The sequence below is a fragment of the Larimichthys crocea genome, chromosome XIII (genome assembly GCF_000972845.2).
Source record: "Larimichthys crocea isolate SSNF chromosome XIII, L_crocea_2.0, whole genome shotgun sequence".
In the NCBI taxonomy this organism is placed as follows: Eukaryota; Metazoa; Chordata; class Actinopteri; family Sciaenidae; genus Larimichthys; species Larimichthys crocea.
In genome coordinates, this window is record NC_040023.1 from 9,558,939 (window position 1) to 9,572,497 (window position 13,559).

The 13,559-nt window shown below is 39.4% G+C and overlaps 1 protein-coding gene across 2 annotated transcripts in view; it reads left to right on the top strand.

The window, feature by feature from the left end:
* Window positions 1-65: 65 nt before the first annotated feature.
* The window catches only part of LOC104930826 (uncharacterized), a 26,845-nt gene continuing 13,351 nt past the window's right edge, over window positions 66-13,559 (top strand). For both annotated transcript variants that reach the window (XM_019270794.2, XM_019270795.2), the window contains exons 1-17: window positions 66-153; window positions 1,366-1,498; window positions 1,672-1,716; window positions 2,149-4,033; window positions 4,132-4,218; window positions 4,833-4,964; window positions 5,079-5,235; window positions 5,428-5,620; window positions 5,933-5,992; window positions 6,818-8,693; window positions 8,924-9,064; window positions 9,275-9,796; window positions 10,179-10,243; window positions 10,413-10,583; window positions 11,045-11,205; window positions 11,586-11,745; window positions 11,855-12,052. In XM_019270794.2, coding sequence (XP_019126339.1) covers window positions 1,496-1,498; window positions 1,672-1,716; window positions 2,149-4,033; window positions 4,132-4,218; window positions 4,833-4,964; window positions 5,079-5,235; window positions 5,428-5,620; window positions 5,933-5,992; window positions 6,818-8,693; window positions 8,924-9,064; window positions 9,275-9,796; window positions 10,179-10,243; window positions 10,413-10,583; window positions 11,045-11,205; window positions 11,586-11,745; window positions 11,855-12,052 — 5,856 coding nt within the window. In that variant the 5' untranslated portion in view covers window positions 66-153; window positions 1,366-1,495. The remainder of the gene's footprint in view (window positions 154-1,365; window positions 1,499-1,671; window positions 1,717-2,148; window positions 4,034-4,131; window positions 4,219-4,832; window positions 4,965-5,078; window positions 5,236-5,427; window positions 5,621-5,932; window positions 5,993-6,817; window positions 8,694-8,923; window positions 9,065-9,274; window positions 9,797-10,178; window positions 10,244-10,412; window positions 10,584-11,044; window positions 11,206-11,585; window positions 11,746-11,854; window positions 12,053-13,559) is intronic.

Below are 13,559 nucleotides of genomic sequence, written 5' to 3' on the forward strand. Positions count from 1 at the left end.
ATTGGCTGAAGTCGCTGCAGCTCGCCTTGTGGAACGCGGCGTCGTTTGTCACGTGGTCTCTCGAAAGACGAAGGAAAAGGAAAAGATGGCTGTCACTGCCTTAACTACCCATGTTACTCTTCTTTCTTCCACTTTCAGGACATTAAAGCAAAGGTAAACGTTTGTTTTAAACATATATCTATCAAGCTGCATTTGTTTAACTCAACTCTAAAGCAAGTGGAAAAAGTAACAAACTACTACCAGCTTGCTTACCACTTCATATTGATTGTTAGCATGCTTGCAAGGTGTGTGCACAGGTCAGTAAACATTAGACAGATGCAACTCTGCTGCAGCAGAAATGGTTTGATGAAACAACAGCAAGTAGTCATTCCCATGCACAACTGAGAACAGACAACTTAGCCAGGTAGGTAGCCTCACTGTTGTTATTCATCTTTGGTCATAGTTTAAATACTGATTTCTCACAAAGTTACTTGAGTACACGCAAACTGCCTCTGGAGAGCCAGTGCAGACAGGAAATAACATTTCACTTGACAAAACTGACAAACAAGAGGTAAATATCAGGGATTTGTGAAGCTTCTTAATCACTTCTACTACTTACTCCATTGCAATAAGATAGATAGATAGATAGAAAGAATAATTTTGCAACTTTTGCTGCAGCAGCATTACAAATCATTTACAAAGAACAGCGTGCTAAGCAGACCTCACATCATCACTGGATATTCTCCAGCTGTCATGGAGGAGAAAATAAAGCAACTAACTCTTGAGCAAGATGCCCTGGAGGTAGTTTTTTTTTGTTATGTTACATGTGAATGATTCAAAACATCGTGTGTGTGTGTGTGTGTGTGTGTGTGTGTGTGTGTTTTAGACACAGAGTTTCACCGCTGTGTAAAAAAACGAACGCTGTGGTTTTGACCTATATTCAAGATAGAAATAAAAACTCATAAACTTAATTGTTTTTGGTAAATATACACATTATAATTTTGATGCCTACTATGTATTTCAAAAGGTTTGGGCAATTTTTACCAGTGCAAAAATAAGCCTCTGTTATGGTATAGGGATGTGTTAGTAGCTATGGCATGGGTGATTGCACATTTGTGAAAGCACCATTAATGCTGAAAGACACATGCAACTTACTGCTATCTAGATGACACCTTTTTTTAGGGACATCCCTGCTTATAATCTGCTGTAGAGTGCAGACTTTTTGAGGATGAATATAAAGGGATAATGTGCTATTCAAGTGACAAGAGGTGAATTGTCCCTCAACATGACAATACATTTGTCTAGTGAAAGTAAAACAGTGATCATGCATGTCAGTATTAGCTGCAGTATACTGGACTTTTCATTAATTAACCTTTGCTTTTCTAGAGAGAGGAGTGTTCAACCACCTGCGAATTAAAGAAAATTGTTTGTGAGGGAAAGCCACACTTGTGCCTGTTTGCGGCAAAGACAATATCTAAGCAACAACTACGGGGCCTCCTGTTACCCATGATGCTCAATGGTAGGTCAGACAAGTCATGTTTAATCATAGTGTTGACAAGTTGCATGTATGGTGTACACCAAGAGAACACTACAGACCTGAATGCTTGGCCCCTGCAGTGAGGGGTTCCACAGTTCGCTGTGCAGGAAATTCAGTTTTCAAATTACTTTTTTTATTGCATTTGACATTTACAGGAGTCCAATAAGGGAACAAGTACTTCACCACAAAGGAATGAAAGGGTATGTAAGATATCACATTTAATGCTTTCTCCAACTGTCACTGGCTTTTTTGCAACATGCACACTGCTCTCATACAACTCAAAAGCTCACTATTTTAAAAAAAAGGTGTAGTTTGTAGGGTTTGTGCTCTTTATTGGCCATGTTCAGCAATCTCTTAAAGTTTGTGCTGTTTGCCTGGCGACTACACAGTGATGAAAAGTCTCTAGGAAATTACTGCACCTGGTCAAGAAATAGTTCTATACATAACTCCAACTAGTCAATGTTAACCTTGGTTTTTGGTACAAATTATAGATATAACATGTTTATTGGTAAGCTTTAGGGGTTGATTTAATGAGCTAGGTTAGATGTCTGTTCCTTTTTACATTCTTAATTATAAGCTAAGATAACCAGCTGACAGACAGACATAAAGTTCCTCTTGTTTGTACTATCCAGGCTGAAGACTCAGAGGCAGCTTCCAGCCCTAATAATTCCAGCTTTGATGATGATAGTGATGATGGCGAACTATCTGAGAGTGGACCAAGCCGTAAAAACAGTCAGCGGGACAGTTCACCTTTTGGAGATTCCTCTCAACCTGTTGAACTCGATGAGACTTCATGCACTCAGCAGGAGGAGGAGGAGGAGGAGGAGGAGGCTGTTTGGAGCTCTGAAGAACATGGGTGGGATGAAGATTTCAGACCCAGAAAGCCTACCCCAAAGCTCACAGAGCCTTCTTTCACCAGCAAAAATTATTGTTATGTCTGTGGTAAAGGTTTCTCTAAAATTAGCCGACATCTTTTGACACATGCTGATATAGAGCCTGAAATCGCTGAAGCTTCTGCATTACCTCTATGCTCCAAAGAACGGAAAAGAGTATTTGACACTTTCCGGAATCGGGGAAATTACAAACATAATCAAGAGGTGCTGAAGAACAAGCATGGAGCGTTGAAACTGAAAAGACGACCAATGAACGCGCATGCCAGTGCTAGTTCACATGTTCACTGTCTATATTGTAAAGGCATGTTACAGCGTAAGGAAATATGGAGACATGTAGCTAAATGTCCTTTTAAGCCAAACTCTGATAAAGATGGCACGACAAGTGTCTTAACTGAGATTGCTCTTGCAGAATCGCCATACTGTCAAAAACTTCCATCTGGTGTGTTGAATCTTCTGTTATCGATGAAACAAGATGAGGTTGCATTCGCAGTTCAAAATGATTTTCTTCTAATACAGCTGGCACAGTCTCTGTGTGATAGGTATTTAGATGAAACGAATAAACATGAATTCATCAGAAAGAGGCTGCGGGAAATGGGAAGACTTTTGATAAGGCTGCAGCAAGAGTCAATACAAAGCTTTGAAGACGCTATTAAACCCAAAAACTTCTACAAAGTTATTGAGACGGTCAGAGACATCGCTGGTTTTCATGAAATGACGCAGCGCTACAGGACACCGAGTCTTGCTGTGAAAATGGGATATTCGCTCAAAAAAATAGGTTCCATCATCCTCGCTGGCACTGACGTCAGTGAGCGGGTGAAGAGGGACACAAAGACATTCATGAGGATGTGTTCAAAAGAATGGAGTGAAATTACCTGCCACACAGCCGTTCCATGTGGACCAAAAGTAAAGAACCCGTCAACCATACCGTTCACGCGTGACATGCAGGTTTTCTACAACTACCTTGAAGCAACATCAGCTTCTGCCATTGAGAGCATGAAGAATGATGAAAGCCAAGAGGTCTACACTGCACTTTGCAGAGTGACGCTTGCACAGGCGTCAGTCTTAAACAAATGTGCACCTGAGGTTTCGAAGATGACACTGAAGACATTCCAGGAAAGAGACGACACAACCAAAGTATTGTCCAAAAACTTCATGAGAATGAACATCCTGAGCAGTCGGACTGGTGAAAACGTTGCCATCTTGTTGACCTCTGAACTCGTCAGTGCAATGACACTTCTTGTGACAAAGAGAGAAGCATGTGGCGTAAACAAAGACAACCCTTTCTTGTTTGCAAAGCCAAACTCTTCTCAGACGAGCCATTACCACGGAAGGCACTGCATCAGGCCTTTTTCAAGAGTGTGTTGTGCAAAGAACCCAGCGCACCTCAGGTCGGTGCATCATCACAAGCACGTCGCAAGAGTCTTCCAGATCCTCAACCTGGAGAACGATGAGCTTCGTCACCTTGCTAAACTGCTGGGCCATGAAATCCGGCCTGACAGGGAGTATTATCGGCTGCCAGAGGCAGCTCTGGAACTTGCAAAAATTGCAAAACTTCTCCTGGCAATGGAAAAAGGTTCTCTTGAAAGATTCAAAGGAAACACTCTGGAGGAAATTGAGATCGAGGGTATGTGCAATACACATGACCTGCCAGTGTCTGTTTAGTCTAGACAAATCACTTCTTTAAATGTATACATAGTGCATCTTTCTTTTTATTTCTTTTAGATGAATTGGAGCCAGATGGGGAGCAGTATGACTCTGAAAACAGCGACGCTGAGGAGGACGAAGAAGAATCAGATCTTCAGCAGAGCGGTATGTCAGTGAAAATAACCTTCTCATCTATCTGTAATATTCATTCCTATTTGGGTTTTTGGACAATGAACATTAATGCAATGTTTCACATAAGATTCCTGTCTGGTATATTTGAATAAAAACAAAATAATTTTAAATATTTAAAGGTGATATTAATCACAACTGAAATATAAATTAAAGAATCCATAGGAATCACTATTAGGCAATCAGAGAGTTGTGAAGTAAAGACACTGTATTAGGAAATCTCTCTTGGGTTGTTGATTTAAATCACAGTCTTCTGTACTTAGTAGCACAAAATGCCTTAGAAGTAATTGAAAATATAAAATACAAAAGATGTCATGTTATTTTATTATTATATAGTTTATATTTAGTTAAGCATATTCTTCACCTGAAATACAATAAAATATGAGATACCAGAGGTAAGCTCACAGTCACAACACTAAATTAAATTGTACTTGTGTTCTTATAAATGTGATTAATTGGATTTAAAATGGAATAATTGTTTAAAACTGAAATATATATCATGTATGATAGAATGTGTTAGACGTTGAGCACTTCTTCAGTTTTCGAAGACAAATTATGCTTTAATTTTATATATTTTTAAACTTTTCCAGATGTTGTGGAACAAGAAGCTGTGAAGAAAAAGCAGAAAAGACAACCGACTCCTGAGCAAGATGCCGAGGAGCACATAAAAGCTGGAAGAGACAAACCCTTCCTGGAGGAAATGTTTATTGACCACCAGAAAGGTTTCTTTAACATTATTTCTTTATTTAACCAGTTTTAATATATTCTACTAGGGAACATTTCAATGCAAAGGTTGGACAATAATTGGATGCGACATGCGATTCTTTCTTTTATAGGGAGAGGTGTGTTTACCCGTGAGCCCATTGAGCCATCCACCTTCGTTGTTGAGTATCGGGGGAACCTCTTATTGAACAAAGAAAGCGGGAAAAGCAAACATGGCGATACTTTGAAGAATTATCTGTACGACTTCTCATGGGATGGAAAAAACTGGCGGTGAGTTTACTGCTTATATTTCAGATTTTCATTAAACAAGTGGCCTTGTTTATAAATGATCTATGTTGGCTTATGTTTTAGAGAAGACCACAAAATCCAACAATAAAGATTGAAGTAAAAAACCTAGTTATACTAATAACTAATATATTATATAGCTATAATAAATCTTAATAAAGAATGTTTTTCTTGCAGCATTGATGCTTCGAATGAGGACGGGACCCTTGGAAGACTTGTTAACGACGATCACAAAAGTCCAAACTGCAAAATGAAGAAAATTGTTTATAAGGGAAAGCCACACTTGTGCCTGTTTGCAGTGAAGAAAATATCTGCAGATGAGGAGATAACTTACAACTACGGGAACACCTCTTACCCATGGCGCTCAGCGGTAAGTTTATTTTCTGCAGCGTACCTTGCTTTTCTTTTTGTTTTTAGTTTTTGTCGTTTATATTTTATCATAGCTGTTGACATCTGTTGCAAACATGTCTACAAATGTGTTTCCCTATGTTCATATAAAATTAATATAATCTAATTCATCACCTCATCTCTCCTGTTGCACATATTATCAAAAACACAGTTGTTGCATGTGTATTTAGATTATACAGTAGAGGTGTACTTAATTATAAATTGGTAAGGGTGGTAATACACATATTGTCTTTTCAGATTTTTTAAAATGACTTTTCCATCTTAATATTTACAGGAATCTGGTGGGTCAGAGATGAACCAAAATTATGCTGCATCCTCATCAGACAATGAAAGTGTAAGTGTTGAATTTATTTCCTTTGTTAAGCACTGGCTAGATGGACGGTTAGGCATGGCTCTTACAGAATCTAAAAATGTTCGATATTTTCTTCCAATACTTGTAGACATACAACATGATTGTTTTTATTATGAATTATTTAACCATTTCTTTTTTCACTGACTGATTTATTATTTGCTGAGAAATGTGGAAAGATGAATCCTAATTTCCTTGAAATGCAACGTTATCCTGCTGTTTGATTTGTCTCACAGTGAGAAGTTGGTCCCAAATTCATTTCAGTGATACATAAGTTGTTGCCGATTCATTTTCTGTCTCATCACTTAATTATTTGAGTGCTTAATCATTTATTTAGTTGTAAAATGAATTGTTAATACAAATGACCAAATCCCAAAGACAAACAGAAAAAAAACAGAAAGCACAAAAAATATTCACTTCCTATAATACAAATTGCCACCTGAAAAACAGCATTTGGTTTAGCAGACTGCATCTCTGCACAACAACAGAGAAGCAGATAGTCAAAGCAAACGGCTGAATTAAGTTGAACTTTTAACAGAACAGAGGACAGATTTCTCAGGAGTTGGTCAACCAGACCAGATCTAAAACATCATTGACAAAGTAGAAGTTACCTGCATGTAACTCCAGGTCTATAGATACGTCACAGCTCAACATTGTTCTTCAGCACACAGTGAATAAATGTAAATGGAGTTACTGTGGTGAGTGTGATTTATAAGTAGAAATCAAAAATAGTAAGTAAAATAGCAGCACAGGTATGTACATGTATTGTTCTGTTTTTTGTTATATTAAATAACTTGTTCTTATTTCCAGTTTGAGGATGCAGCAGCCAATTCCGCAGAATCCTGCTCTGATGACGAATACAAACCTGACTGTGACCCGAGTAGCGATGAGAGTTGTACCAGCACCTACACTCCACCGTGTAAGAGATCCAAGAAAGATCCAGACTCAGATTCTTCTAAACGGCGGCGCTTTGAGCAGCGGGTCAAGTCTGATCACAGCTCTGATGACGATTTTAGCTCTGATGGAGATGACGTAGAGTTCAAAGATCCTACCCAAACCAACAAAAATTACTGTTATGTTTGTGGGAAAGCTATGACTAAACTTTCTCGTCACCTTTTCACACATAGAAAAACAGAACCTGACATAGCCGAAGCCTTTATGCTACCTCCAGGCTCCAAAGAACGATTCGCACTGCTTGACAAGTTACGAAACAAAGGAAATTTGAAACACAATGAAGAGGTGATAAAGACTAACCGTGGAGAACTGAAAGTGAAAAGAAAAAGGTCAAACCAGTTCACCGGCATTCAGACATTTGCACAGTGTCTGTATTGTAAAGGCATATATAATCGTCAGTTAATGTGGCGACATATGCAAAAGTGCACATTAAAGAAAACGAAAGAAACAAAAAGAAAGATTAAAGTCCAAACTCTGTTTGCTGCTGCAGAGGCCACAGACCTCATGTCATCACAAGTGATGAATTTGGAAGAGATCATAAAAAAGCTAAAGAATGATGAGATTGCATCTGTAGTTAAAAATGATACCCATATACTGCAGCTGGCACAGTGTTTGTACCATGTGAAAAAAGGTAAAAACATGCAAGAAAACATCACATCGAGGCTAAAGCTATTGGGAAGACTCATGTTGACATTACAGAAAAAGTCGATTAGTAGCTTTGAAGATGCTCTCAAACCTCAAAACTTCAGCCACGTCATTGATGCTGTTAAAGAACTCGCTGGCTTCAATGAAGAGCTGAAAACTTATCACACCCCAACTCTTATGATGAAATTGATGACCTCACTCAAGACAATTGGCGAAATTAAATACGCCCGAGCTTTGAAAGACAATGCTGACAAACAGATAATATGTGAAGCTGAGACATTTATGAAGTTGTGTGACAAAGAATGGAGGCGCACCCGCCCATCAAGGTCAAAATTAAGTGCATCGACCGTACCGTTCATACAAGACGTGCAGCTTTTATGTCAGTACATGGAGAGCACGGCGTCGTCTGCAGTTCAAAGTCTGACGATGTATGAATGCTCTCAGGTCTTCATTGCACTTCTCAGAGTGACGATCGCTCAACTGTCGATCATAAACAAAAACATGATGAAAGTTTCAAAAGTAACAGTCAAGTCATTCAACGAAAGGGACAACACTGAGGGTCATGGAGACACTGCTGACCCTCAGCCACAGTTGGAGCAAATTTTGTCCAAGCACTATGTGAAGCTCAAACTTGTGTGCAACAAGGGCAAGGAAGTTGTTGCTATAATGACCCCCCAACTGATCTCTGCATTAACACTGCTTGTGAGCAAGAGAGAATCATGTGGAGTGCATGCAAATAATCCCTTCTTATTCGGAAGACCTAGTGCCTCATGTTCAAGCTTCTTCCACGGACACCAGTGCATGGGCACTTGTGTAATTCGGTCTGGCGCAAAGAACACAACAAACCTCAGGTCTGTGTTTTTTCATCAGCACATTGAAAGAGTTTTCCAGATTCTCAGCCTCTCGGACGATGAGCTCGGTCAGCTAGCCAAGCTGCTGGGCCGTAGCATTCGGACCGACAGAGAATATTATCGGACGCCAGAGGCAGCTCTTGACATCGCAAAGGTCTTGGAGATACTGTCAGCAATGGAGAATGGATCTCTGGAAAGGTTGGAAGGAAAATCTTTGGAGGAAATTGAGATTCCAGGTATGTGTTCTGTAAAGTTTTCTTTTGTGAGTGGAATAGAGTTAAATTATAAAATTATTAAGTCCACAGTAACTACTAATTTAAAGAAAATCTTTGTTAAAGCTCCCAAAAAACGCAAATTATTAAAGTTTTTGTTTGTAGAAACAAACGTCATTGTGATATTGATTGAAACCATATCTCTCAGTCCTATTGGTACGACAAATGTATCTATATCTTGATTTCCTCTGAAGATATATTGGAGCCGGATGGGCAGCCAAATGTAGAGTCAAATGAGGTGTCGGATGTGGAGGCAGATGGAGAGCAGGAGAACCCCGAAAACCGTGATGCTGAGAAGGGCGGTGAACTATCAGAGCTGTCTCTTCAGCTGAGTGGTATGTAATAGACACAATCTCTCCTACTACCCAGAATATTTTAATGAGTCTGGACAGACATGGATGTAAACTGCAACAATTAGTTGGTGGAGGCAGTAATGCTTGACTTAATCTATAGTGTCTGTGGATTCAAAAGAGAACCAAAGAGAGAGAAAATGTTTGACTTCTTCCAGTGATTTCTGATCAAAGCTGTACCTCTGTCTCCTGTAGGTCTTTTCTGCTTTTCGACACCTAAAAAACCCAGAAGAGTTTCTTCCTCAAGGAAACGTGGCAAGAGCAAGACCCAGAAGCAGGAGAGTGAAGCTGAGCCATCTGAGCTGAACGATGAGAGAAACAATGAGGTGAACTCAGAGCAGGATGACGATGAAATGCCAGAGAGCTGCGATGTCGACACACCTGAGAAAACGGTGGAAACTACAGAGGGCGCCTCGAAGATGTGGTTTAGCGACGACGATGACGACATGAACGTGGACTTTGACATCGACACCGATGACGATGTCAGAAATGAGGATAATGACGAAGACGGTGACACAAGCAGGTCAGCACCAATACCCTGGATACCAGTTGAACAAGACACAACAAAGCACGACAATGACAGCAGTGATACCAAGAAGACCGACAGCCCACCTAACATGGACACAGCAGTTTCAGACCATGAAGAGAGTAAAGACGTTGATGAAGTGAACAATGTGGAGCAAAAGAACAGAAGTTCCTCTGGCATTGGAAATACAGGTAAATCAGTCTGGTGGCTCTAGAGGTAAAGTCTAGAAATGACCCAAGGATACATCATGTAGGAATACCTGTAAAAATCTAGCAAACTATTTCAGTAAATAAATGTATACGTTGACCCTCTAATGGTGTGACAGAAGAAGTCAGGGTATTGCCAAAGACTTACTCATCCTCATGGGACTTTGAACTTAAGCACCTAACTTAATCTAGAGCAGATTGTGCTTGATGGTTAGAGGAAAAGCTAGGTGGATCATCAAAGTCAGTAGACTTCGTCCTCTGGGGACCATGAATTTGTACATTTGATGGCAGAAATGAACACAAAAAAATAACAACAACATGGTTTTACACCCATTTTTACACCCCTGTTTGATTTCTCTATGTATAGAAAAGAATAAGAAATTACTGGCTGCCATGAAAGAAGTGAAGATATTAGTCAAAAGACTTGACATTGTGAGTATTCAGTTTCATCCTATTATCTCTCTTAATTAAAATGGGTTGCAAGTGTGAATTAAAACTTTCTGCATGGATACATTTTGGCAATGTAACGTGTGTAAAGTGTGGTCATTTGCTGAACAAGCATCAAAGTTTATTTTATTTTTTGTTGTTTGTTATTTCAAAGGGAACATTGCGATTTCCAGTCCAGGTTTCCAAGTTATCGTCTGTGTGCAACTCTGACAATGAAAAGAAAAAAAGCGAACAACTTTATGTGAAAGATCAGACCGTCCACGATGACTGCAACAAATCTCCAAAACCCTCTACATCCACTAAAGACAAGCTGAGTTCTGCAAAGGTAGGAGAACACAACTGATAATAATGTACACTTTTCTTAAAGAGTATTTAGTCACAGTAAACATATTTGAAATAAATTTAAACGGTCTTGATCACAATTTATTCATTTTATGATGAAGTCTTGTTTGAAAGTAACATTCTTTGAAGCTCAATTCAGAGGTGGTGTGAGCAGAGCGGATTTTGCATAATTTCCTCTATGCAGAAGAAAGATAAAATCTTATACAACTTAACATTTATCAGCAGTTGTATATTTCTCACTGACTACTTTAAATATGTATTCTCTGTTATTTAACTTGCTTAGAACAAATAAACAAATAACAGTAAGCAAAGGATTCACAGATTCAGGGTTCTCATTGCCTTTTCTATTTTGTAGTACCTTATCTTGAAACATTGTGTGTCTTGGTATCCTGTTAGTTCATTTCTGCATAAGAAAAACTTAATGTCCGTGTCTTTGCATATCAGGAAGTGCAGATGATCTGCTCCCACTGCAAGAAGAGCATGCTGAAGGGACAAACAGCTTACCAGAAGAAAGGATTCACAGACGTCTTCTGCTCCAAAAACTGCCTCTTCGCATTGTTTCCTGTCAACAAAACCGTCACCAAGACCTGCCATTACTGCCATCAGTGAGTTTGTGAAAAATGTCACTGGTATTGCATACAGTAACATATTCTGGTTTCTAGTTATTCCATTATCAGAGGTAAATGAAATGGTGGAGGCTTAAAACTTACTTCGTAGCAAAAGGGACACATACGTATTTACTAGTTAGGTCATTTTTCAATGTCTTTTAATGTCAGACTTCGATATGTTGGTAGGAATGTGATGGTAGCCGTGATTATCATGGACAAACATATACTGGTAAACATCACCAAACCTATGTATAGGTCCTATGTTTCTATAGGACTTTTGCTTGGTGTACGTGATTGCAATAGAACATAACAGCATTTAATCACAGCATCCACCACATTAAAGGCAGATATTCTGTTGTCTCCTTTCTTTCTTTCAGGGCGATATCGCAGCCTTTGGACCTCATCATGGCTGCAGTGGACATTAAAGGAACTATGAAGGAATTCTGCGGTATAAACTGTCTCTGTGCTTTTAAGTACAACACCGTGCCAACCCAACCAACGCAAACAATCTGCCGCACGTGCAAGAAAATCTGCACTGTAAGCAAAAACTACATTTACTTCAAACCACTGCCAATAAAACTGTTCAACATTTTAAACTCTTTACACTTTGTTGTACTCACTGCTCTTTTATCGTCGTCTTCTGCAGACCACACATGATTTTACCCTGTACAACGTTATCCACAAGTTCTGCAGCGACGCTTGTTTGCAGGATTTCCGCAGAGAGAACGAGTTTACCTGTGCGAACTGCACCTCCACCTGCCTACACAAGCCGCTCATGCTGAAGCTGGAGGGCGAGGAGACCAAAACCATCTGCAGTGACGAATGTCTGGACCAGTTCAAAGAGGTGCAGATATATTAAAGCTATGGTCACTTAAACTCTACTGATCTATCAGACAGTATGATTACGGCTGTAAAGAGGGCAGACACAATGGTATAATGACCAGAGCAAACACTTCTTATTCCATAAAAAGACCAAAACCAAACCATGCGTCGTTCTCAGCCAACTAAAAGTGTGTCACTTCAGCTCAGTCAGACAGGAGGAGCTGTTACTTGGGCACGATTAAACAGATTTGTTTGGCACTATTTTCAGCCGCATTAATCAACATTTTTGTCCACTAGTCAGTATTTATGGCACCAGGCTCGCTCCAAACTGAATCTGTTGCACGTCTGTTTGTGCAGTTATGGTACAGGTGTTGAGAACAGCCAAAAAGCATCACATATCGAATGAAGACTAAGTATGACGGCTTAAATTATGCATGCCGTAGTATATCTGGTTGAAAATGTTAACTTCTTCTGTTACTATTTATTTATATTTCATGTACAACTTCACTGTACCCAGCTGAGAGTTTTGCACAAAATTCAATTCCTGCTAAGACGGTCATTGACAAACCTGTCAAGGAAGCTATTTTATTATGGATTAAAAATGTGTGTATGACTGAACCTTGTCATCTCCGATATTGGTTTATACTCTGTCCGCTGATGAGATAATACCAAGTTTGCAGTAAAGAAATGCCAAAGACGCTTAAGAGGTTACTTGGAGGAAAGGCTTGCACACATTAATCATCAAAGTTATCAGAAATACACCCGGAGGTCCCCGTATCAAATCCTGCTCCTCTGTCCTCATATATATATATATATATATATATATAACAGAAATGTGAAGTCAGCTTAAGTAAAGATGCAAACACTGGACCTTATGATGAAGAAGAAGACAAACGTTATGAGGATTATTATTATTTAGTTGCTAAACCAAATAACATTGTTGGAGGAGGAAGACGACGACGATGAAGAAGAAATCAAAACAGTAACATCCAAACCCATTTTTATTTAATATAGTTCAAATGTTGATGACATAAACATAACGAGAAGAACTTGCAACGTAAAAAAAATTAAAAATTAAGGTAGTGGTTCTGGGAGATTTCCAAACGTCATATCCAGGAACCTTCATGATGTGGGGCAAACTAGGACCTTCATGATGTAGGCTGAACTAGGAAACTTCATGGTGTGGGGAAAACAAGGAACCAGGAAGCCCCATGATGTGGGTCAAATCAGGAACCAGGAACCTTTTAAGATGTGGGTCGAACCAGGAACCTTCATGATGTGGGTCGAACCAGGAACCTTCATGATGTAGGGTGAACTAGGAACCTTCATGATGTAGGGTGAACTAGGAACCTTCATGATGTGAGGTGAACTAGGAACCTTCATGATGTGGGTCAAACCAGGAACCTTCATGATGTAGGGCGAACTAGGAACCTTCATGATGTGGGTCAAACTAGGAACCTTCATGATGTGGGCTTAACCAGGAACCTTCATGATGTGGGTCGAACCAGGAACCTTCATGATGTAGGGTG